At 37.5% G+C, this 25,880-nt stretch overlaps 2 protein-coding genes and 1 long non-coding RNA gene across 3 annotated transcripts in view; 2 read left to right on the top strand and 1 right to left on the bottom strand.

The window, feature by feature from the left end:
* Window positions 1-3,264: 3,264 nt before the first annotated feature.
* LOC147486921 (uncharacterized) lies at window positions 3,265-6,864 on the top strand. The gene is made up of 4 exons (XM_086573888.1): window positions 3,265-3,310; window positions 3,404-4,075; window positions 4,190-4,428; window positions 5,839-6,864. The coding sequence occupies exons 1-4, from the start codon at window positions 3,265-3,267 to the stop codon at window positions 6,862-6,864; spliced, it is 1,983 nt and encodes a 660-aa protein (XP_086430014.1).
* A 55-nt stretch (window positions 6,865-6,919) lies between these two features.
* On the top strand, window positions 6,920-7,711 carry LOC147486922 (uncharacterized). The gene has a single exon (XM_086573889.1). The coding sequence runs from the start codon at window positions 6,920-6,922 to the stop codon at window positions 7,709-7,711; it is 792 nt and encodes a 263-aa protein (XP_086430015.1).
* Window positions 7,712-15,189: 7,478 nt separating this feature from the next.
* LOC147486923 (uncharacterized) overlaps window positions 15,190-25,880 on the bottom strand; it is a 50,300-nt gene continuing 39,609 nt past the window's right edge. The window contains exons 2-3 of the long non-coding RNA XR_015203240.1: window positions 15,683-15,829; window positions 15,190-15,570 (exon numbers count right to left, since the gene is read on the bottom strand). This is a non-coding gene — a long non-coding RNA (uncharacterized LOC147486923). The remainder of the gene's footprint in view (window positions 15,571-15,682; window positions 15,830-25,880) is intronic.

Genomic DNA, 25,880 nt, shown 5'->3' on the forward strand with positions numbered 1-25,880 from the left:
AATTCATCTCAAACCCCCAGGAATTTCTTACATAAGATTGATTACTGCATGGCGGAAGCTTCACTTTTTGCTCTGTTGTTGGATTAATGACATAATTCTTCACCAAAAAAAATAACATAATTATCATTGTCAATCTGTAAGAGAAGTAGACCATTACAAGAAGCAAGAATCACCCCTTTGAGATTTCTTAGTTTCTCTTTCAAAATCTTCCCATCTTTTATGTTGATGAAATATTTGTGAACCTGCTGCTGGTATTACACAACTCGCACACAACATTTTGTTACTGGCTTTCAGGAGCCTGTTTGCCTGCGCATTTTTGGAATTTCAAATATAATTAAGGTCATAACAGAAAACCAGGGTGATGAGTATTTTTATTGCTTTACAAGAAGTACTTGCTCTAATGTTTCAGTAGTTTATTGTAGACATTTGCTTCTGTGACCATGTGTTGGAGTATGAAATAAGGATCAAATATCATGTTGAAATAAGTTTCTTCCATATGCTCGGATATATGTTTCACCAGAACTTGATAAGTTTCTTCCATATATTGAAGTTTCTTCAAATGCATATATTGATATTTTATTTGGTTCTTCCATATGCTCGGATATTTTAAAAATAAGTTAAAAGAAGTTTCTTCCATATGCTCGGATATCAAAATATCAAGTTTCTGTGACCAATAAAATGCATTTGATATAGCTTGCATACGTGCGCCTCAACTCACTTAGTGAATTACCTGGAACTCCTAGAAGAACTTTGGTGATAATGTCATCGTTAAGATGTTGGCTGCGATTTTGCTGTTTTGCTGATTCTATTGCTTCACCACTCTGAAGTCTGACCACCACCATCACTAATATGCCCAGTCCACCAATTCCAGATTTATCCACACTGACACCTCCAATTAACATCGAGTTTTACAGTGTCCAACTAAATTTTGGTCCAACACACCACATTTGGGTGCTTTAACTGACTCCTTTTCTTTCCAGGCTTCCAGCAGTATTCTATTCTACATGATTTCAGTTGACGAGAATTTATCCAGCAGAAAGCGATGGACACCAACAATAATCCAAGTTGAAAAACTACATCAAGTATTTGATCAATTCAATGGAAGTCCAAATAAATAGATAATTAACAATTTGAAAGCTGAACTAAATCAACACGGTAATGTTTCAGAAAAAAACATAGTTACTTGGTTTCGCAACATGCGTGCTAAGTTGAAAAGAAAAGCACTCATTAACGCAGAGAAAGATTCAGATGAAATTCAAGTAGAGATTGAAATTTCTCCAAAGAAGACCAAGCCTAATAATATGGAAGAAACTTCTGGTGACATTGTTCTTTCACAAGAAAGTATGTCTTAACTTGCAACGATTCTAACAAGTACTTTATATATTAATCATACTAATATTACTCTTAAATTGCAGGTCAGCATCAAGTATCAGTTAGAAAAACAACAACTACAAAGTCTACCCTAGTCAAAAGAAAACAGAGGAGGAAAACACCGAAGAGAAGTTATAAATCTAATTGTCATAGTAGAATGAAACGTTTTGGTAAATATTTTCTTCTTATGTATTCAATTTAATGTTCTTATAGCATCAAATACTTTATTAAATGACATATTATTATTTTTTAAACAGTATCTATGCCCGGAACAAGTGAAGAAGAAGCTAAAATAAATAGAGCTAAACGAAAAGAGATGCTGAATTTGAAGAGCATTGGAAACGATAATTACATTGACGATGAAAGTGATGATGATTACCTATCACAAATGAGTGGATCACATTCCGACATTGAAGTGGACAATGAAACTGAAGTTTCTATTTCATGTGGAATAGATGTCTCACATAAAAGTAATTTTCTTACAGCAATGTTTTATATTCTTATTATAATTAAATTCTTTGATTTTAAATAACTTTTTGCCTTGCAGGAAGTTGTTTTGAGCCTTTGGATTTTGGATGTCCAACATCCATATGTTCTCACTGTGGAGCTATTGTCAGGTACGAAGAAAGGAATGATAGGAGCAAAAAACCTATTAATCCTAAATTCTCCATATGTTGTCAAAATGGAAAGGTTCAATTGCCTCTTCTAAAAGATACTCAGGAATTTTTGAAGAATCTTTTGGATTGCAATGGAGGGTCAAAATCGTTAAATTACATGGAAAACATCAGCATTTACAACTCAATGTTCGCGTTCACATCTACTGGTGGACAAGTTCAGAGCTCAGTTAATAATGGAAAGGCACCCTTTGTTTATAAAATAAAAGGGCAAAATCACCACAAAATTGGAACATTGCTTCCAGCTGAAGGAGTACGTCCAAGGTTTGCACAGTTGTACATACATGATATTGAAAATGAAGTCACCCACAGGTTGAACTCTCTTAGTAAAAAAATTGTTAAGAGGAATCCAAAATATGCTTTAGATTCTAGAATTGTTCAAGGATTGATAAATATGTTGAATGTTACCAACGAACTCACCATGACTTATAGAATGGCAAGGGATAGATTTAAAGAATGTCATGTGGCCGACGTCAGCATACAATTGATTAATATAAGACAAAAAGATGGAAGACTTTATAATTTGCCATCATCAAAAAAGATAGCTGGTCTAATCGTTGGCAATGGTGATGAATTTAACGAGCACAGAGATGTTATTGTGGACAAGAAAGGATTTGGCTTGAAGAGAATCAACGAATTGCTACCAAGTTTCATGGCAATGCAGTATCCACTTTTGTTCCCCCATGCTGAAAATGGATACAAACTTAACATTCCATATAGAAACAATGCAGTAGTTGGAAAAAGAAAAAATATTAGCATGAGAGAATACTATGCTTTTAGATTACAACTCAGACGCAATGAAGGCCAGACTATAGTTCTTGGGAAAAAATTGAGACAACAACTTTGTGTAGATGCTTATACAGCTGTTGAACAAAATAGAATGGATTGGGTTCGAAATAATCAACAAACGATTCAGGTAGAATTGTATCAAGGATTAGTAGATGCAGTTGTCGCTGGTGACACGAGGCCTGGTACTATAGGCAAACGGTTAGTTCTTCCTTCATCTTTCACAGGTGGTCCGCAGTACATGGTATAAAACTATCAAGATGCCATTGCAATATGCAGGCACACAGGTTCCCCAGATCTCTTCATTACTTTTACATGCAACCCTAAATGGCTAGAAATCCAGATATGTATTGACATGACAGCTCCTGGTTATAAACCATAAGACTTTCCCGATATTGTTGCAAGAGTTTTTTAGATGAAATTGCACAAACTGATGACTGATTTACAAAAGCGCAAGAAATTTGGGAAGGCTTGGGCAGGTAACCTATATACTATATTGTTTTAAATAATTTAAAAAGTCATAATATTTTATGAAAATATTAATAAATACAGGTTTTGTTAATGTTTTGCAGCATTATACACTGTTGAATTCCAAAAGAGAGGTTTACCACACACTCACATTTTACTTTTTCTGGACAACGCTTCAAAGCCTACTACTCCTTCACTAATCAACAAGCTCATATCAGCAGAGTTACCTGACCCAATTGGTGACAAAATTGCCTATGATTCAGTGCTAGAATTCATGATACATGGGCCATGTGGAATAGAAAACTTAGATTCCCTTTGCATGAATGAGAAAAAGTGTACTAAATTCTATCCAAGACCGTTTAGTGAAGAAACAACTATTGATGACAATGACTTCACAGTTTACAGGAGGCGGAATAATAATCGAAAGGGAATGAAGAAGAATATAGAAGTTGATAACAGATGGGTTGTTCCACACAATGTTGATTTGATAGTTAAGTACCAAGCTCATATTAATGTGGAACACTGCAACAAGGGAAGATCAATCAAATACATTTTCAAATACATTAACAAGGGAAGGGACAGGGCTACTGCAATTATTGTTGAAAACATGGTCACAGACAAAGATAGTACTAATCAAATAGTAAAGGACGTTGATGAAGTTGCAAATTTCTTAGACTGCCGATTCTTATCTGCTTCTGAAGCAGTTTGGAGACTATTGAAATTTGATATTCAGTACAGAAGACCAGGCGTTGAAAGGTTACCATTCCATCTTGAAGGTGAGCATTTGGTTTATTATAGTGAGAGGGATGATGCAAGAGATGCAGTAAAGAGGAAATCTTCATAAAAAACCAAGTTCACAGAGTGGTTTAAAGCAAATGTTGAGTATCCAGAATTAGCTAGGGGTACGTATGTCGATTTTCCTACTAAATTCGTATGGGATAAAAAGGAAAGGAAGTGGAAGCCAAGAAAAAATGGGAAGAAAATTGGACGTGTCTATTACGCACATCCTACAGCAGGAGAGAGATTTTATCTGCGGCTGTTGCTGAATATCATCAAAGGTCCTTTGTCTTATGAAGATATTAAAATTGTTAATGGAAAAGTTTATCCAACTTTCAGAGCTACCTGTCAGGTATATTTTATTACATATTCCATATTAACTTTTTTTTTTATATTGTTTTCTCGCCTAAAATCTGTCACATATACTTTTAGAAGTTCAAATTAATTCATATGTACTGATTCAAAACCTCTCCAGTCTATGTTCATGTTTTAAAAACCAGCACACAACTCGCACACAACATTTTGTTACCTTGGCTTTTGAGCCTTTTTTGCCACTGCATTTTGGAATTTCAAATATAAGTAAGGTCATAACAGTAAAAACCGGGTGATGAGTATTTTTATTGCTTTACAAGAAGCACTTGCTCTAATGTTTCAAATAGTTTATTGTAGACATTTGCTTCTGTGACCATAGTGGTGTTTGTATAATAGAAGCGTGACTTCAGGGTTTAGATGATGCTTCACCTCTGCAGTTCTTAACTATCTCACTTCCGAATGAACTGTGCTACATTCGGGTACCTCGGTTCTCTGTGTTGTAGATAAAATAGGACAGGTATAATTCACTAAAAATGTTCAAATGTGAAAACTCCTGTCATTTTTTATCATTCCTAATGAATGCTCTCTCATCAATGAGTTTAAGTCGCCTCAGATCTCAAGTTAAATGCGTACCTCGTTACCAAAAAACAGTTTCTCGTGGTTGTAGATAAAATAGGACATGTATAATTCACTAAAAATGTTCAAATGTGAAAACTCCTGTCGTTTTTTATCATTCCTAAGGAATGCTCTCTCATCATCTCGAAGTTAGGACCCATTTTTTTCACCAAAACCCAAGATTTCCAAGACCAACAAGAAAACCCAAGAAGTAGTTTTGATGATGTATGGTTTACAAAGAAGAAAAAAAGCCACGTGTTTCTAGAAGGTTATGTAGTAGAATCATGAATGAAAGAAGAAGACCAAGATGGTTCGGGATCGGGCACATCTTCAAAAGGAGTATCCGAGCAATTGAGTTTAACGGATGAAGATCTTGATGACTTAAAAGGGTGTGTGGATCTTGGGTTTAGCTTCAGTTATGATGAAATACCTGAACTTTGTAATACTTTACCTGCTCTTGAACTTTGTTATTCTTTAAGCCAGAGGTTTTTAGAAGATCAGAATCATTTGAAGTCAAATGAAGGTGAATATAATAAGTCTCATCATCTCGAAGTTAGGACCCATTTTTTTCATGGTCACAACATTAAGCCTTCGATAATTATATGCAAACTTTATCAAAAGAAAACTACATATAAACATACAGTTGTGGTCATACCCTTGAGGAAAAAATATTGTATCAAACATACAAAAAACCTTTCATCAGAAAAAGATATTGAAACAAAAAAAAAAATAGTACGTATTAATCATAAAACCTCAACTCATTTATGATGGTTTACTATTAAAATGCAATTCATATTGTTACATTATTATTCTAATGTTTCATTTTTATATCAAGGCACATGGATTACTTGAGGATGACAGTGAATGGGATGACGCTATGGAGGAAGCAAGTCATTGGCAAGTTCCAAAATCTTTGAGACAATTGTTCGTCACATTGATTTTGTTTTGTGGGGTGACATATCCTGAAAAACTTTGGGAGAAACATCAAAAGCACCTCGGAGAAGATATTTTGTTTCGATATAGAAAGAAGAACAATAATGAGAATCTCCAACTCACTGAAGAACAGATTAGAAATGAGACTCTCTGTGAGATTGAACAAATTATAGCTGAAAAAGGATTATCTCTCACAAACATTCCTGATTTCCTGAAATTTAATATGTCTTCAAGGATCTCCACAGATAACAGATTGATTGCTGAAGAATTAGACTACGACTGCAATGAGTTGCGAAAAGAATATGAGATTCTTAACAACGGAATGAACGCTAATCAACTTGAGGTATTCAACTCTGTTAATGATGCAGTTCAATCTCAATCAGGAGGTGTTTTTTTTGTGTACGGATGCGGAGGAACTGGCAAAATATATCTTTACAAAACAATTATATCTAAACTTCGATCTGAAGGAAAGATTGTTCTTGCAGTTGCGTCGTCTGGGATAGCTGCGCTCCTACTTCCAGGTGGAAGGACTGCTCACTCTAGGTTTAAAATTATTATTCTGACTGATGAAAACACCAATTGTGACATCTCTCAAGGGACATTATTACACAACCTTATCAGACGGGCTGATCTAATAGTGTGGGACGAAGCACCAATGACTCACATACATGGATTTGAGGCAGTAAACCGTACACTGGAGGACCTTTTTAAATCACAAGGCAAAGAATTTGGTGGTAAAACATTCCTAATAGGAGGAGATTTTAGACAGATATTACCAGTCATTCCAAGAGGCACAAGAACTAATGTTGTTGATGCTTCTATCAACAAGTCAAAATTATGGAAAAACTGCAAAGTCTTTCACTTAACTGAGAACATGCGACTGAAGAATGGCCGGAAATATAGAATCAGCTACAACAAAGTCTATTGAAGAGTTTAGCAAATGGGTTTTAGACCTTGGAGACGGAAATCTTCCTACTTCTAGAATGAGTGATGAGGTGGAATCAACTTGGATCAAAATTCCTGAAGATTTGCTTATTCCGGATAGTGATAATCCAGTAAAAGATATTGTGTCATGCATATATCCGGATTTGGTCAACAAATATACAAATATTCAGTATCTTAAAGAAAGAAGCATTCTAGCCCCAAGGAACGAAACAGTTGATGAAATTAATTGCACAATAATTTCAGAACTCCCAACAGAACTAAAGAGATACTTAAGTGCAGACTCACTAAGTCCAATTCAAGGTAAAAGTGCTGAACAAGATGTTTTATACCCAACAAAATTCTTAAACACTCTAGAATTTTCTAGCATACCGAACCACAAACTGGATTTAAAAGTTGGTGTTCCGAACATGTTAATGAGAAACATTAATCAGAGTCGAGGACTGTGCAATGGGACTAGGATGATCGTCACAAAATTGGCTTCCAAAGTGATATATGCAGATATTATTACAGGGAACAGAGTAGGAGATCCAGTTTTTATTCCAAGAACAGTTTTGTCCCCAAGCGATACGAAATGGCCATTTGAATTCAGAAGGAAGCAATTCCCTGTTAAAGTTTGTTTCGTTATGACCATAAACAAAAGCCAGGGACAAACATTCGAAAAAGTTGGAATATATTTGCCAACGCCAGTTTTTACTCATGGCCAGTTATATGTTGCAGTTTCAAGAACAAGCTCACGAGAGGAACTGAAGTTTTTAATCATAAGGAATGGGGACGAGCCTAAAGGACATACACAGAACATTGTCTATAAAGAAGTTTTCAATTCAATCTGAAGATTATTACACTCAAAGGTATTTTCTTAAAACAAATGATTATTATATTTTTTATATTTTAGACACTGATTTTATTTTTTTTACATTGTTTAATAGGAAAATCTCCTTTTAATGGAATATAGGGAAAACAAATAGAGACAGTATGGCCATAAACAGCACAGAGATCGAATCCTCCTTACTTCAGTGTAATTGATTATCTCCTAAGTATTTTGCTACTAATCCCTTTTTATAAGCCATGTAGTACTAGGGACAGTAGGAGATAATGTTATCTACCTTAACGTTCCCTTCTACTCTGTCTTCTTCATGGTTCTATTAAATCATATTGTATGGAATCTTATCTATTCTTAATTATTCTTCTTAATGTTTGGAATTCTTCTTAACATGCAAACTTTATTAAGTACATTAATGTTTGGATTGTGTACTCATTCAACAATGTAGTGAGAAGACCATTTTGGAACTGAAGGTGATGATTCTAAACACTCGATGCTTCCAAACACCCAATTTTTTTGTTTCTATGTCCTCAACCTACATTTACTTACCTTACTGTAAAATATGTGTATTAAGAAGAAACAAAATTAAATATTTGTCTTTCTATGAGAGTGCCACGAACATGCTTTTGGCAACATATGTTAGAGGATTCTATTTGTTTAAGTTAAGTGTGGGATGTGGTTTGTACTTTTTCCGTTTCTATTTCTGTTTTTTTTCTTTCTATGAGATAGGTTAGATTTTAGTAATCGATAGTGATCTACGGTGGTTTGGAAAAGCATATCCTTAGATAAACGGACCACAGCACCAAGAGGGAAATGGAGCCAAGATCGATGTAAGATACTTAGAAAGAGACACCTCAGAATTTTAAGCACTGGCTAGCATGCAGGAAGAAAGCGATAAAAGTTTGTGTGTGTGTGTGTGAGAAATTGAGAGAGAGAGAGAGAGAGAGAGAGAGAGAGGGACTTACAAATACTCCCAACAGTGTGCTCACAGTAAATAAATAGAAAAAGTTCAGAATAATCTTTAAGAGGGTGTTGTAGTTGATGTTTGTCAGATTGAAATTCTGGATTGCATTGAAAAGCAATACTGATGTGGCATCATTACCAACGCCAAAGCCAAAGACCCCACCAGTAAAGAAAAGGTGTTTCATCCTGATCAAGAACCTATACTAGCATTTAGCAAAGAAACAATAATACAAGCTGAGAAAGCGAATGTGATGCGTCTTTCATATTATTGATTAACTAAGTGGCTCAAGAAGTGAAAGTTAACAGTAATGAGTAACCTTATACTTGCAAAGTGACGAAAGTACCAAAAGGTTTCCAAAGATAATTGATTGCCTTATTTTATTTTATTTGCTAAAATAAAATAGCAATACATGAAAGGATTACAACTTACAAGTCAGAATACTTAGCATAAGTGACAACTAGAGTTGTGTCATCAATAGCTCCCATGTAACGCAGCATCCCATATTCAAGTTCAGCAAAACCCTGCCACACACTAAACATATCTATTTATGTTTATAGTAAGATTGTTCACAAGGTCTACTTAATTTTATGCAGAACACACTACTTCTGGTGTCAAGAAGATAGAATATCGCCTATGTTTGAGCTAACAAGCAGTCTACACTCTACACAATCTTCTATTTAGTACAGAACAGAGTGTAAAGAATGGATTATAGGTTTAATTACCTTACCCTTACCAAGTCGCGCACCAGTCTTTGGATCACCGCGAATCGACCAAACCGAGGTATTATCGACTTCCGGATCCAAGCGAAAGGGGGATGCTAGGACTGATACATTCAAGAAAGTTAAAGTTTCATCTTCAACCTCTGCTGAGATTGTAGAGTTGGAAACCGATGCTACGAGCATATCCGACAAACAAGAGAAGAAAGAACATTGGTTGCAAAGGGTATTGAGGCAGCAAGGGTGGCCACAAAAGAAGGATTCTCGCTCCAATGCCTTTCCCACCACAAAGAGTAGTTGGAGAGGCAACCGGAGCAGCAGTTGGAGAGGTTACAACCATGCAGGAGGGATGATACCAATACTCCAAGTATTGGAAACTTACCTCTTCAAGGTCCTACTGTTTGGAGCCCTGAGTTTTTCATTGGTGGAAATCCTGAAAAGGGACCCTTGAAAAGTGACCAATCTACTTTCATGGATGACGTTGCTCTTGGGTTAGTTCATGGAGGTCGGCTCCCCACCGACATTGCGTACTTCACCCAATACAGGGATGCATCACGCCTTTACACCCACATAGCTAGATGCTTATCAGGGGTAAGGCTTTATGTTCTCCTATTTACTATTGTTATGCATGTATTTAGTTCTACCTTTCTTTGTCCTTCGATTTTTTTCGTTTTCTCATCGCAGTTATTGGAGCGATCGGCAGAGCTTAACAACCGTGTTGTAAGGTCCGGTCCCTCGCATGCTTGAGATGGAAAAACTACACTCTTCCCTGAGTAAGCTTGAGAATGATCTAACTTCGCACTCATTTGGAGCTCGGGCAACCAATATGAGCACTCACAAACAAAGCGGAGAAGATTGCTAATCGGACTCACTACCTTAACGCATTACGGTTGCCGTCGAGACAGATAGAACAGAGTGTAAAGAATGGATTATAGGTTTAATTACCTCACCCTTACCAAGTCGTGCACCAATCTTTGGATCACCCGCGAACCGACCGAATCGAGGTATTATCGACTTACGGATCCAAGAGAAAGGGGATGCTAGGACCGATACATTCAAGAAAGTTAAAGTTTCATCTTCGACCTCTGCTAAGATTGTGGAGTTGGAAACCGATGCTACGAGCATATCCGACAAACAAGAGAAGAAAGAACATTGGTTGCAAAGGGTATTGAGGCAGCAAGGGTGGCCACAAAAGAAGTATTCTCTTTAATGCCTTTCCGACCACAAAGCAGTTAGTTGGAGAGGCAACCGAGCAAAAAGATTGGAAAGGTTACAACCATGTAGGAGGGATGATACCAATACTCGAAAGTATTGGAAACTTACCTCTTCAAGGTCCCACTTGTTTGGAGCCCTAAGTTTTTCATTGGTGGAAAGCTACCTATTGTTATTGTTGTTACGACTTACAATTACTTCACACCATGTTTTGCAAGGACACGATTAAGTTGCATGGTATAAGTACTGGTATAAGTACAATCCCATGCCAATAAATAATCCAAACAGAAACCGGTATCTGCAGTCAAAGACATCCTTTGGGCGGTGGGTGGTAGTTTCTCCAAGGACCACATGGAAGCTTCTGCCCTGTCTCTCACTCTATCCGACTTTTCAGTTCCCTGCGAATGCGAATTTGGCTCAGCTTTTCTGGAGACAATTTGTCCCAATAAATACCTACAACATTGGCAATTGCTCAAGAAACCATCCAATTTTCTACTTTTACGCAACTCCTACACCTAGCTTGAAATCCTTTTGTTTTACCAGCTCTTTGTTACGTCAGGTGTGTGCATGTGTGGACCTTATTTATGCACTCCAAAATAGTGTTTATGTCATAACCGATCTAGGTCTGTGCAGTGAGCTAGCCGACATACTGTGCAGTGAGCAGTCACATTTCTGGCAGAATACCTAAAGGAATGTCTGTATTCATGCTCATGAACTTGGCCAATTACAGTCAGGGATATTTTCTGTTTTAACTTTATTTAGGGTTGTTTAAAGGGTCTTTAAACCAAGGTTCTACTCTTTGGAAGCTCGCTCGCCAACATCCATATAACAATCTTAAACCTCTCGCAGTTCCAACTTTGCTCCACCTATTTGTCTATTTAAAGAGTTGGAACATATCGCTTATTTGTATCAAGTTGAACTTCGGAAAATCAAGAATTGGAACTCTTAAAAACATAGAAATATGTTAGAAACCACGATTCAATCCAATATGACCCTGAACGAAAATGAGCGGAACTTCCATACATTTAAACTTTTGATTACAAACAGGCCCTAAACTTCTGACTTCAGGGCTCACCTATTTTTTTGTGTGCAAATGATCTTTAACATGGTAAGGCGGGTCTAATAGATATTGCCAAACATAGAGCACTTTCAAAGTAGTGGTACGTCCTCTGTTCTGGTGTTTATCAGTGTTATTTCCAGACATGGTCATCATTGTGATCTAAACGTAATACTGGCTATGGGCTAATGGGAGTCAATTGGACTGCCAGAGCTCATGAAGGAAATGATGTTTACTGGAACCGAAAGAATAAGGATTGATAAAAGAAAGAAGTAATGTGTATTAAAGGTATCTCGACCTCTCTCCCATTTTCTTTCTTTTTATTTTTTTGATCAAAAACATAATTTATTAGCTTATAGCAAGGAGTTCATATAATGAGTGTTGGACTCGACCGAAAAAGATTTTGATTTGTCATGGGAACAACCAAATTACAACCCAGATCAATATTAGACTTCCATAAGTCAGCTAGCAAGTGTGCATGCTGAATCATTTCTCTGGGACTAAAGACAACTTCACAAGACTCAAAACACTAATGCATAGTGACCAACTCTAACAAAAGACTCCGTAATTGCCATGAAATATCTTCGGTAGACACATTTACACCTTTCACCAAAGACTACATATCAAATGGACTCCTACTTAGAGTTTTCATAAAAGAGAAACACTATAAAGATGAGTTTAACTAAACTTCTAAAACCATATCACAATAGATCCTTATAAATTTAAGGACACAACTTCCCGTATACCACAATGCAGTAGCAGAAGGTAAATATATATATATATATATATATATATATATATATATATATATATATATATATATATATATATATATATATATACTGACAATTTTTATACGGGCTTATCATAAGTATCGTAGTGATTTTTTTTTTTAAACTTACACAATTTTTATTTTCTTTTGTAGAATAAGAGATAAGATCATTTACGAGGTAATTTCATAATCTACCATGGTATTTATTTGCTGTATTTGTTCTTAGCAATAGAAATAATAGAGCATGTTTTACAAGCTAATACAGTTAAAAAACTAATTTGAATAATAAGAAAAAGATAGTTTAGTTTCATATTCATATTTTCTGTTATATATGAATCAAATTTTATATTAATTGTGACTAAAATTCGATCAAATAATGCAGGTAAACCACATGGATAGCATAGATGTTGACAAAAATAGTTTCAACTGCAATGGAATGATGATTACTCAAAAATTAAGTGATCCGCGGATTATAATTGAGCAAAACAGACTCTGTTACTACATAATACACAAGAATACTATTTATTATGAAGACTACAAATGATTGATAGATGAAGTAAAAAATACAGTCCGAGCATATCGTTTAGAAAAAAAAAAAGAAAAGAAGTGCTCAATAATATCAGTGACCTCTATCCGGTACTCACCGCTGGCGTTCAACAAGTCAAACACCTTAAGCAACCGCCATGTGTTACCCACAAACTGACAGGGCGCTTTGCCACAAAAGTTCAAGAACTCACACACCAATTTAGAGAAACGGTATCGTCATATGTGCCCTCAGCTGCCCCTCACAGATTATAACATCATAGTTCAGTGGGTTGTACCTATCGCTAAAGACCCACGCGTCCTGTTCGGGCTCATGGATCTCCAGGTCGCTTACGGTTATCCCATACGTCTCTCTCAAGTAGGAGAACGCCCTCAAAGCGTGTCTGTCTACAGCCCTAGGAGGCAGCCTGTTAGATGATGACCTCTCATCGCGACCTGAAGTGCTAGTTACAGCAACCACAGACCAGATCGGGCATCATCTTCCCCACCTTTCGCCCCATCAACATCATCATCTTCATCGTCACCCTCACTCACCCCACAAACTGACTCTTCCTTCTCTTCCTCCGCGTCATCCCAACCAAGAAAAACTTTGCGAACCTCATTAGATCGCATATCGTCTGAGTCAGACATCTCTCTCTTGTCACTCACAACTCTAACTGCACGCAACAGAGCGAACGACCTAACAACTTAATAACAAGAACCAAGAACGAAACAGAGAGCAGAATATCAACAATGGCAGAAAACTAACCTGAAAACTCTTGGGGTAGTGAGATTTTTTCTGCAAAGCGAAGCAACCAAATGGCGATTCAGATAGCCAGCGTGGTTTTTGTATAACCGCCCCTCTAGTTCCCAAAGTGTTATGATTACATCCTAGCCCTAGCCGCACACGACTTCCAACAAGTTGTCTTGTCTTTTCAAATCCCGAAAAAATGGGGTGGCCCGTTTTCTCTGTAACTGCTCAGATTTGCTCACGTGTCGTACACATGCCAAATGTTATCGCACATCCGATCACCAGATAGCACGAATCGATCTCCATAGTTCATTGGGTATTTCCACTTTCACCAGTTTGTCTCTTTATGCATGCTCCACATGCGCTACTGTATTCTCTCAGCAGATCGCTTCACCGAGCGGCACGACCTACTGAGAGGGGGCTGTGTAGGGGAGTGATATTCTCCTTCAGGAATATCAAGCACGTGCTCAGCATGGTGAAAATACCACACTGACCTCTGACTTACTTTGGAGACCTATGTCACTAGGTCGCATCCACAAGCTACGAGATCGCTCTCGAACAGTTCGTATCATTACACAGATCGTTCTATATCGTGACTCAGCTTATCTTCTAGAAGCAATCATGTATAAAACTATACGTACACAAATCACTGCCGCCAGCTACTGACCACTGCCGCAAGCTACTAACCCATGCTACTAATCCCCATCATTACAGCAAACCTACTAGCACAGTTCTCACACGAATCAACAATCTCCACCCTACATTTGTACTGATCTTTACACGTGTTAGATGAATATTCACTTTCATCGCCTATAAATACTCCTCTTATGAACTACGCCAGATCTGATTCTTCTCTCTCCCCATAATCAAGAGAGGATACATAGGTAGGTCGCTCATCAACGAACTCGGTCTTTACCATATTCAATCTCATTCTCCCTCCATCCTTGTATGTAAAGGTGAACTAAAACGCTCCTTTACACCCACCATGAGCACCGCTTGGGCAGTTCAAGCATTCTCTTTTTTCTTAACAAAATCTATCCAGTGATCAGATCAGAAACCTCAAGTATATATTCGGAATTCAACTCTTGAGTCTTGACAGAGTACCAACCTCAAGTAACAGGAGCAGTTCTCAAAATTATGCGCTCCAGTTCATTCTATTTTCAGACATATAAGGCTTAAACTGCAAGAATTGAATGCTAACCTCAAGTTATACTCTTCGGCGCTTGGAATTCTTGAAAGTTTTCAATCTATTTAGGATGTATTCAGTGACCTCCTTCAAGCTGGCTTTCCTTACTTCCTTGAGGTTCCAAGGTTCAGGTACTGCATATCTACTACAACTTGCATTGTACTCATTAATTTCCAGCAAAGCAACAGCTACAGCGTCATAAACTTTCTGACCCCATTCATGTTTCAGCTCTCTTAGTTTTTCATCATTTCATCAATTATTTCCAGCACATCATCTAACCAGTTACATCCTCAAACACTTATAACCAATCAAACCAATTAAAGGAGTGTATATAACAAAGGTAGATAAATATTTCTACCATCAGATTCAAATATTCAATGCAGGAACAGAACAATCAAGATAAAATGAAGATGATCATAAAAACATGCAACTAAATATAAAATAGTAAGGACTAAGGATACATGAAAGTTTCCGTTATCGCTTATAATTAATTGTGAAAGGATGCCACTGTTAATTTTTTATGTGTTCCTGAAACAAGGAGCATAATGCCATAATGCAACAGATTTGACATCCAAGTCTCCATTTGGCAGCTTCAACGAACAAGCATCTTGAAATGGTTTCTCATCTAGCACTCTCATCCGCTTTAGCCCAATTGTTCCATGGGGATAACCCAAGAAGTCATGAAAACCCTTCATATAAGAAAGTTACTTTGATCCATCTCAAAAGATTTAATGGAGAACCACAAAAACATGAAGGAAGGGATCGAGTACAACTATGCAAAACTGCTAGAGGAATTCTTACATCAATCAATGCTTTGCGTACTTCTTGCAGCTGATAATTATACTTGCGCTCTACAACAGTGAGAGTCTGACACTGGTCTACCAAAGTTTCCAATTCATCTGTCTTCTCTTTTAGGTCCTTGCTCAATGACTCTAACTCACCTTGCAACTTAAACATAAACAGAAAATTAAAACGCTGTTTCTCATTTAAATAACTAAGGCTGTCAGCTAGGCATAATGCAGAACCAATGATGCTATAAAAAACTATTCACGGCTAACATCGCCATATATAACAAATCACAAAAGTCTTGAATAAAGCATCGCCATAATTGAAGCATCTTGAATGGCATAGCTAGATAGCATCTTGTTATGAATATATAAGTGCAGAAACAACGTTACCCACAACAAACGGATCAATCCTACACAAAGATCGATCCTTCACACTATACAAGACTTCAACACCCTCTAAACAATATCCCAACACTTCTCAATATCAAATAACAAGCATATAAAGTAAAACAATTAATGTAAAGGAAGAACAAACCACAAGACGAGATATATCGTGGTTCGGCAATTTGCCTACTTCCACACTGCAAGTTCCAAGCTTTTTTTGGATGTCCCGAGAAACAGACACAAGTCTCTCAATTCACTCATAAAGAATGAACACTCAACTCACAAAGAATTGCTCTCTTTATAATCTCTCTTTCTTGGTTTTGGAAAAAATTAGGTTTTCCAAAACTGATTTTGTTTTTATACCAAAACCAAAATCGCGTTCTTGAAAGCGAAGCCCACAAAAAAAGAAGCTGGTCGGTCAGCCCTTTGAGCTGGTCGCGCCAAAACACTGGAGCATGAGCGGATCGCGCCAACTCGGCGTGAAAAACAAAAACTCTTTTTTTCTACATTCTCCACCTCGGTGAGGTTTTAACACATAAAACCAAGCCGAACACATCAAAGAAGATCACATCCAAAGGGAACACCTCCATCAAGGAAGAAGGAACACCTATGCCCAAGAGCATAGCTAGTAGTCGCCAATTATTCAATTAATTATTCGCGAATTATAAGGTTTGGCGGCGCGAATTTTTATGCCGAATTGGTTGGGTCGGGCTTATAATTGTTTAATTATTCGAATTTTCAAACATATTATTTTTTATGAATAAAATTGTAAAAAAATAAAAATTTGGAGCAATATCCGAATTTTAAAGAAAAAATTAAATTTTGTTGATATCGTATTTTTAACCGGACCTAATATTTGACAACTTTCACAAGATATCGATTTGGAGCAAGGATTTTGAATGGGTGTCTACTTTCTCAAGTGCTACATCACCTCCTCAACGACATACCGTGTATAAAGTGATAACGGACATCAAAATGCTTGGTCCGACCATGATTGAACTTGGTTCTTCGCCAAATGAATAAGCAAAACTCGACTATCACAATACAAAGCAACACAATACAAAGCAACACGCTTCAATACCCAAATCATCTAGAAGACCTCGGAAGCCATAGTGCCTCTTTTACTACCTCGCCATCGCCATATACTCGGCCTTTCAAGAGTAGATAGAGAGCAATCAGAACTGAAGCATAGATCTCCAACTAACCGATGCACCATGTATCATAAACACATAACCAGTAGTCGATCGTCGTCTATCTAGATCACTTGCATAATCAGAATCCACAAACCCACTGACATAACAAGTGCCTCCACCATAAGCTAATCCCACATCCAAGGTACCCTTCAAGTACCTTAGTACCCATTTCACTACCTCCCAATGCTGCTTCCCAGGATTTGCCATATACCTGCTGACAACACTAATCGCTCAGGAAATGTCCGGGAAATGCAGTGCACACCATAGCATACATCAAACTACCCACGGCACTTGCATAAGGAACATTTGTCATATGCTTTTGTTCCTCCACCGAACTAGGAGAGAACTTAGCTGAAAGCCTAAAATGCCCAGCTAAAGGTGTAGAAACCGACTTTGCATTCTCCATACCAAATCGAGAAATTACTTTTCTGAATGTTTTTCCGAGATACAACTATCCGTCGCTTCTTCCTATCTCTGTCAATCTCCATGCCCAGTATCTTCTTGGCTCCACCTAAGTCTTTCATCTCAAACTCAGAGCTAAGTTGAGATTTCAACTTGTCTATCTCCACCATGCTTTTAGAAGCAAGAAGCATGTCATCCACATAAAGCAGGAGATAGATGAAGTCATTACCACGAAGCCTTCTAAAGTAGACATAGTAGTCATACTTACTTCGGGTGTACTCATGTTGCATCATGAATGTGTCAAAGCGCTTGTACCATTGCCTGGGCGATTGCTTTAACCCGTACAGTGACCGATTCAATTTGCATACATAATCTTCTTTTCAAGAACGACAAACCCTTCAGTTGTTCGATATAGATCTCTTCTTCCAAGTCCCCATGTAAGCGGTTTTCACATCAAGTTGCTCTAACTCCAAGTCAAGTGAGCAACTAAACTTAATAACACACGAATGGACGTATGTTTGACCACCGGGAAAATACCTCATTGTAGTCAACTCCTTCCTTCGTGAAAAACCCTTTTGCTACCACTCTTGCCTTGTACCCCAAGATCTTTCGGACTCGGGGAAGGACCTCTTTCTTTTTCGAACACCCATTTATTGCCGATAGTCCTTTTGCCCTTTGGCAATAAAACCAGTCCCATGTGTGATTTTTATCAAGAGATTCCATCTCTGCTTGCATAGCTACCAACCAATCTCAGAATGAGCATCTCTATCGGCTTCCTTGAAGCTATCCGCTCATCATCTTCGATATTCGGTGCATATGCCACTAAATCCACCTAACCATAGTGTTTCACCCGGCTTCTCGCGTGTCCATACTTGTGCACTTCTTTAACTTGTCTCTCGTGGCCTGTGGTCACCACTACAAGTTCGCGGATGCTCTTGCTCGCTTCTGTTCGCGGTGGTTCCATGATTTGGTACCTCATCATGATCTAACCGGTCATCTGGCCAGATCGCATAACTCAAGCTCATTAGCTTGAACTTCTATGGACTCACCATTCTTTTTCCCGCCTACTTCCGGAAATCAAAGATAACACGGAAGTCTCATCAAAGGTAACATCTCTCACGACCGGGGAACTTGTGGTCTTCTAGACACCACAATCTATATCCCTTTACCCCATTTTCATGCGAAGCCTAAAAATATGGCCTTCTTAGCTCTAGGATCTAGCTTTGTTGGCCCCTCACATGGTAGTAAGTCGTTAATCCAAACACTCATGAAAATACTATAATCACCGGTTACTCGACCACACCTCATAAGGTGTCCCGCAATCTATAGTCGGTAATGGTGGTGACCTATTGTATAGGTAACACGCCATGGACACCGTGATCTGCCCAATACTCTTTGCCTAGACTCGACATTAGACAATAAACATCTTGCTCTTTTTCAAGCAAAGTTCTATTCATCCTCTCTGCCATTCCATTTCTGGCTATGGCGGCCCTCGACGTATCGATTAAGACCGGTAATTCCTCATTCGCATTTAACTCTTGGAAAGGTCCATAGGTATACTTTCAGCACCATTGTCGGACCGTAATGTCTTTACCTTCCTATATCGTGCGCGATTCTCAACCCTTGCCTTCCACTTCTTAAATGTCTCAAACACTTCATCTTTCGATTTCATCATATACACCCACACATAGCGAGTATGATCATCAATGAATGAGACATAATAGCGTTACCTCCCTTGGAAGCCACCCGAGAGGTCCCCAAACATCAGATGCACATAATCAAGGATGCCTGTTGTCGCGGTGCTTGCTTGACTTGAACTTGACTCGCGATCGCTTCCCATAGACGCAATGCTCACGTAACCCCATACTTGGCTTCTTCAAGTTCTTCAAGAACCCTCGCTTGCACAACTCGGACAAACCCTTTTCACTCATATGCCCTAAACGCATATGTCATATCTTAGTGCACTCATAATCATTACTACATGCACCCACTGCTACATCGCCTATCACCGTACTACCTATCATAGTATACAAGGTTCCATATTTTTGACCTTTCCTAACAACTAAAGAGCCATTAACAATATTTAGGACTCCACCTTCGCCCACAAACTTGTGGCCTTTGGAATCCAAAGTACCAAGAGAAATAAGACTTTTCTTTAGCTCAGGAACATGTCTCACATCGGTTAAAGTCCTCACTACACCATCATACATCTTGACCCGTATAGTTCCAATTCCTACCGTCTTACAAGCAACGTCATTTCCCATTAAAACGGAACCACCATCAATGCTCTCATAAGAAGCAAACCACTTTCTATTCGGGCACATATGATAGGAACATCCGGAATCAAGAATCCACTTTTCGGTCATATAGTCTTGTGTGGACACATAGAGACTGAACTCATCCCTCTTCGTGAGCCCCAAGCATAATCTGCCTCAATTTTTGCCTTACCTTTCTTCCGACCATCTCTTGTTCTCTTTCTTGGTGGTGAGGACAATTACTTGCATAATGTCCCTTTTCATTGCAATTGTAGCGTACATATTTTAAAAAGCTTTCTTTGACTTGGACCTAGAATTCTCATTACTTGAATAATTTCGTTCATACTAATTTTCTCTTGCCACTAGCCCCCGACTGCATCAATGCTATTCTCTACACGTGTCTTCTTCATCAACTCATAAGAAAGAAGTGCACTTTGAACTTCGGCCAAGATCGACGACTTCTCTCGTTCATGAATGTAGTCATTAGATGCTCATAGCTTTCCCGGCAAGGAGAATATTAAACATGCCGCTTGATCCTCATCATCCATCTTCATACCAACATTCAAATAATCCGCTAGACGCCGATGGAACTCACTAACGCGTGCTCTTGCATCGTTGAACCATCGACCATCATGTACCGATAAAGACGTTTCTTAAGGTACATCTTGTTCGTCATGCTCTTGGTCATATACATAGACTCTAGTTTGAGCCAAATACCGGCGGTATTTTCTCCCATCACACTATACATAACCTCATTAGCAAGACATAACCGGATTGATGAACAAGCTTGAAGATCGAACTCTTCCCAATCATCATTGCTCATACTCGCCACCTTAGATTTAATCCCCTTTAAAGCCTTGTGCAAACCTTGTTGGATGAGGATGTCCTTTACTTGGACTTGTCAAATCCCAAAGTTATTCTTCCCATTAAACTTTCTACTTCAAACCTCAAGTTTGACATCTTGGGAGCCATCTTTCAAGTTACACACAATAACCCAAAAGAAACAGTTTCACCTCGGAATTTAATCGAACACCTTGTCTACACAAATTTTGAGCATTAAACTCAAAATCCTAGGTCGTATACCTAAGCTCCGATACCAATTGTTATGAATATATAAGTGCGGAAACAACGTTATCCACAACAAACGGATCAATCCTACACAAAGATCGATCCTTCACACTAGACAAGACTTCAACACCCTCCAAGCAATATCCCAACACTTCTCAATATCAAATAACAAGCATATAAAGTAAAACAATTAATGTAAAGGAAGAACAAACCACAAGACGAGATATATCGTGGTTCTAAGAATTTGCCTACTTCCACAACCGCGAAGTTCCAAGCTTTCTTGGATGTCCCGAGTAACAGATTACAAGTCTCTCAATTCACTCACAAAGAATGAACACTCAACTTACAAAGAATTGCTCTCTTTATAATCTCGCTTTCTTGGTTTTGGAAAAAGTTAGGTTTTCCAAAACCGATTTTGTTTTTTATACCAAAACCAAAAAAATCGCGTTATTAGAAATAAGCCCACAAAAAACCGAGCTGGGTCGCGCCAAAACACTGGAGCATGAACGCTGATCGCTTCACTCAACGCAGCGCCGGCGTGAAAAAAAAAAAAAAAAAACTCTTTTTTCTCTACACATCTAATACCAAGTATGTGCAATATATAGCAAAAATATGCATCAGCGACAGAGACAAATAGTTCATATGTTGCACAGAGATCGGATGATACTATTTGACTATTTAAATTTCAAACTTTCAAACTGTTATAACGGTATTAACTTGCAAATCGGGTTTATAAAACTCTTATTTCTAGTAAGCACTTTAACAAGAACATTATAACGAAAAAAATGCTGAATGCGCCCTACTGTTGTAGTGCACATTGCGTTACATCCTGCCTATTAAAACTTATGAACGTTAATAGGATTCATGCATCAAATTAGAGTTATAACAAGTCTATTCATGCATCATGCTTAAAACATCGTGTCTGACGCTTTGGACTTGTATTCAATATCCATGGTGGACACTAACATGTGTCTAATGCATTGAGCGAAAAGTAGTAGCATAATGATGGTCCCAATATCATTTTTCCATGTGGCCTTCACATTGCCCATAATTCTATGACAAAAGTGACTGAAAGTAAAGGAAAAAGTGTATCCAGCAACAAACCTAGCAAACTGTTTGGAATTCAATCATTATACTGAACTCTGAGAATCAAGTGATAGATGACGATCTTTTATAATTTTGAGAGACCATAAGAACATGTTCCAATTCCAGACTAAAGGTATATCTTTCTTAAACATTCTCTCTTAGGCTAAGTCCAATGGTGCGGCAAAACACCAAATATCACGGACATTTTGATCCAATGGTGCGTCAAAACGCTAACCCGCCAACGCTATCGGTATAAGTTTACTTATATATAGCGTCAGTTTTAACGGGATAGCGTCAAGTCTACACGCCACTCAAAGTGGCGGATAAAAGAAATCTAAACCACACGCCTTTGGGAATGGCGGCTAGAGAGTCAAAAAAAAAAAAAATCTTTTTTTAATTTTTTTTTTCCCCACACGCCTGTGGGAATGGCGGTTGGAGAGTCTCAAAAAAAAAAATCCTACCCGCTATAGGCACTGGCGGTTGAGTCCTAAAAAAAAAAAACTTTTTTTTATTTTTTTTTCCACACGCCTGTGGGAATGGCGGTTGAAGAGTCTAAAAAAAAAAAAACCATTGGGTTGGGAAACGCTAAGCCGCTAACTGTATACACTATGCTATTGTGGTTTGGCGGGATGGCGCACCAAACCATTGGACTTAGCCTTAGTGCGTCAGATAAATTTTGGTATATGTTAAGTTTTTTCTATTTGATTTTTCAGTGGTAGAAAGTTTTATGTATACTAGCAAAATGCACGTACTATGCACATGAACGACACACAAAATTTATTGAAGAGAATGTGAACATAGTTATCAAGAGGAGAGATATGTCAGATTGTTACTAATTCATTTGTTATTAATTTATACATGAAATTCAAAAAATCTAGCAAAGCTACACGTGTAACAAATACTGCAATTTAAAAATTGTGAACATAACATTACATTCATAATACATATCATTGCTTAAATATCATTTTCTGTTTACAAATAATTTCCAATGCCGCAATCGCAGAACAATCTAAGTACATGAAAAAAAAAATGGGAGGAAAAAAAAGATGAATGTATATGGTCCTCAAAGACTCTGTGACCCATTTGAAGTACGTGATCTGCACGTGGATAACAAATAGATCATGTTGACAGGTATTTGTATTTGAATATAATATCGGTGTTTACATTTAAATTTATGAAATTATGTTAGCATACTCAGTTCATTAGCTTCTAAAACTGGCATGCTAAAAGAATATAGAAGCCATTAAATATCGTCATTGCATATACCTGCCCGTACATACAAAAAAATTCACATAGTGGCGACATATATATTCTTAGAAAAAATGTTACGTAAAATGTTACGTGGTTTTAGAGGTGGAACTTAGAAGTATGGAATACAATTAGGTAATGTTGTGTACGTTCATAAAAAAAAAATGCAATTGTGCATCATAGGTTCTAAGTTGAATTGAAGTCCCTACCGCATGGTAAACATAGTCACAAAGAATAATTGTTTCCTCTAAATTTGACGAAGAAAGATAGTAATTGCCCCCTCCATTCCATAGACATAAAAAAAAAAATAAATAAATAAAAGCTTCTACTAAATTAGCAATATGTAAGGGGTGACTTTCCTTAACTACAACAGACACCTTAAAGGGTTTTGACCATAATAATTAAAATACAAAAGACGTAAATACTAATCATTAATGTTTTCATAATGTTCACAATTTTACAAAGATTTTTTCCCACATCTTCTAAATATACATGCTGAAATGGCAATATGCAAGGTACATCCTTGAATGACACCCAAATCTTATAGAGCAACTTTAGATACGGGAATGAGACCCAAATATAAATATACATGGAAATGGCAATAAAACCTTGTTGAGCTTATAGAGCAACTTTAGATATGGGAATGACACCCAAATTAGGTACAAAAGTGAACGCACGAACCCGATAAGCCCCTTCGCATCACTCACCAACATGCCCATCCAATGCGTCCTGTGAGACTTGAACACTACAATTACTATATTGGTAAAGACCGACTTACTACTATCACTTGTAGAGGCTCCAGTCAACATGCTTTTCTTTGATGAAGTTTTAAGTAGCATAAATGCCTAAGAACCTCATGCATTTCACTATATGCCCTGAAAGCTATAAACATCAGTATATCCCCCAAACACATGAGTGATGACACTCAAAACGAATACCCCAAGATGAACCACGCACCATCAGCCCATCACCAGTACTAATAATATATTGCATTGCATCCCTCATAAAAGAGAATCAAGTACTCAATCAGTGGATGTGTAGATTTTTCCATAGTCTGGTACTATATAACCAGTATCAAATCAATGTTTTGATTAGCATGCACACACTAAAAGAGCAACGCGCGATCCCTTATTCTTGGCCATACCTGCAGTAACAATTTTATCATTAGAAATCAATGTCCATACATAAGTCCTCACATTTTAACTTTGTCTGTCTATCTGTCTCACAAAGTGAGATGATTACTGAAATCTCAAGGGTTGTTTTTTACTTATTAGCCTATGTAATAAGCATACAGAGATATCCTTTATCAACTTCTAGACTGGAAGCCTAAAAGTTCAGAAACCAAACGATAGGTTTAATTTTTATTGAAACGGCTTATTCTAAAGGGCTCCAAACCTACACTCGTTTAGTGCGATGTAACACTTGTTGGAGAAACTCTGATGCAGCCTGATAACTTGTTGGTGGCTACCTATTTCATGGTTTGAGTGAGTGTGTGTGTGTGTGAAAGTCAAAATAACATTATCTTTGTCTCTATCTCGACAAAGAGAGGACAATTACAAATTTTCTATAAAATAATAGATTTATGGCTAGCGATACCTATAGCTTGCAAACTTTCATAAGCACCAATTGACATGAAAATGAAGAGGACCCTTCTGCACACTTTCTGGAGTTGACAGTTGATGATAAGCATATAGCTAAAAATAACCAAGTGTAAGGTACTAAAAGTCACCAAATGCAGTTCATATCCACCTTCAACCTGCAACAATAATTTCAAGGGAGGCCTTCATGTACATCGAAAAACTTATCCTCAGCCTAATGGTTTTCACCACCATTCATCCCAAACAGATTTAATTATATCGTACGGTTTAGCTTAGTTACTGACACCAAACAGATTGTGTTCACTTCCAGGTTTTTCAATTACAATTTCTTTGTTTGGGATAAATCAGTATGCACACATTCAAAGCCAAAAGTCACAGAACTATATAGAAACTAAAGCATGTCTACTCAATTCAAAGCGAAAGGAACACATGAAATTGATGAGTACCCAAACAAAAATATTTAACGCTCGATTGAGTACGGAATTTTATCAAAAGACTTTTGCATTAAAAACTCATGCTGATGAGTTGGTTTTTGATGTAGGGAAGAAGACGTGAGGAAGAGAAGCAAGCATTAAAGTTGGTGTTAATCAGAGAATAAACCATTTGAAGAAAATTCTCATCTTAAATTAGGTGTTTTACCCTAACATCACAGTCTTCTTAATCTTGAGTTTGAGTCAAATCTCTTTCCAATCAGTTTCCATGATTTGTGCGTGGTGTTTTATCTGTAGATCATTTATAGTACCTTAATATCCTCTGAATTTTGATCGGGGAATCACTCCCTTAGACTTGCAACCAAAACAGCCTATACGCAAAATTTGAGTTTTATGTTGTAACAAAAAAAAATATAGTTTTGTATTTCATGCACACAAATTTAACGAAGAAGAAGCTAGAGTTCTGGATTGTTTGCTGGAGTTCTGGAAACTTGATCACCACCACAGCACCACCTTTATTCCCTCTCATTCCTTCTTTACATGTCA

This window comes from Coptis chinensis, chromosome 7 (assembly GCF_015680905.1).
Source record: "Coptis chinensis isolate HL-2020 chromosome 7, ASM1568090v1, whole genome shotgun sequence".
Classification (NCBI taxonomy): Eukaryota; Viridiplantae; Streptophyta; class Magnoliopsida; order Ranunculales; family Ranunculaceae; genus Coptis; species Coptis chinensis.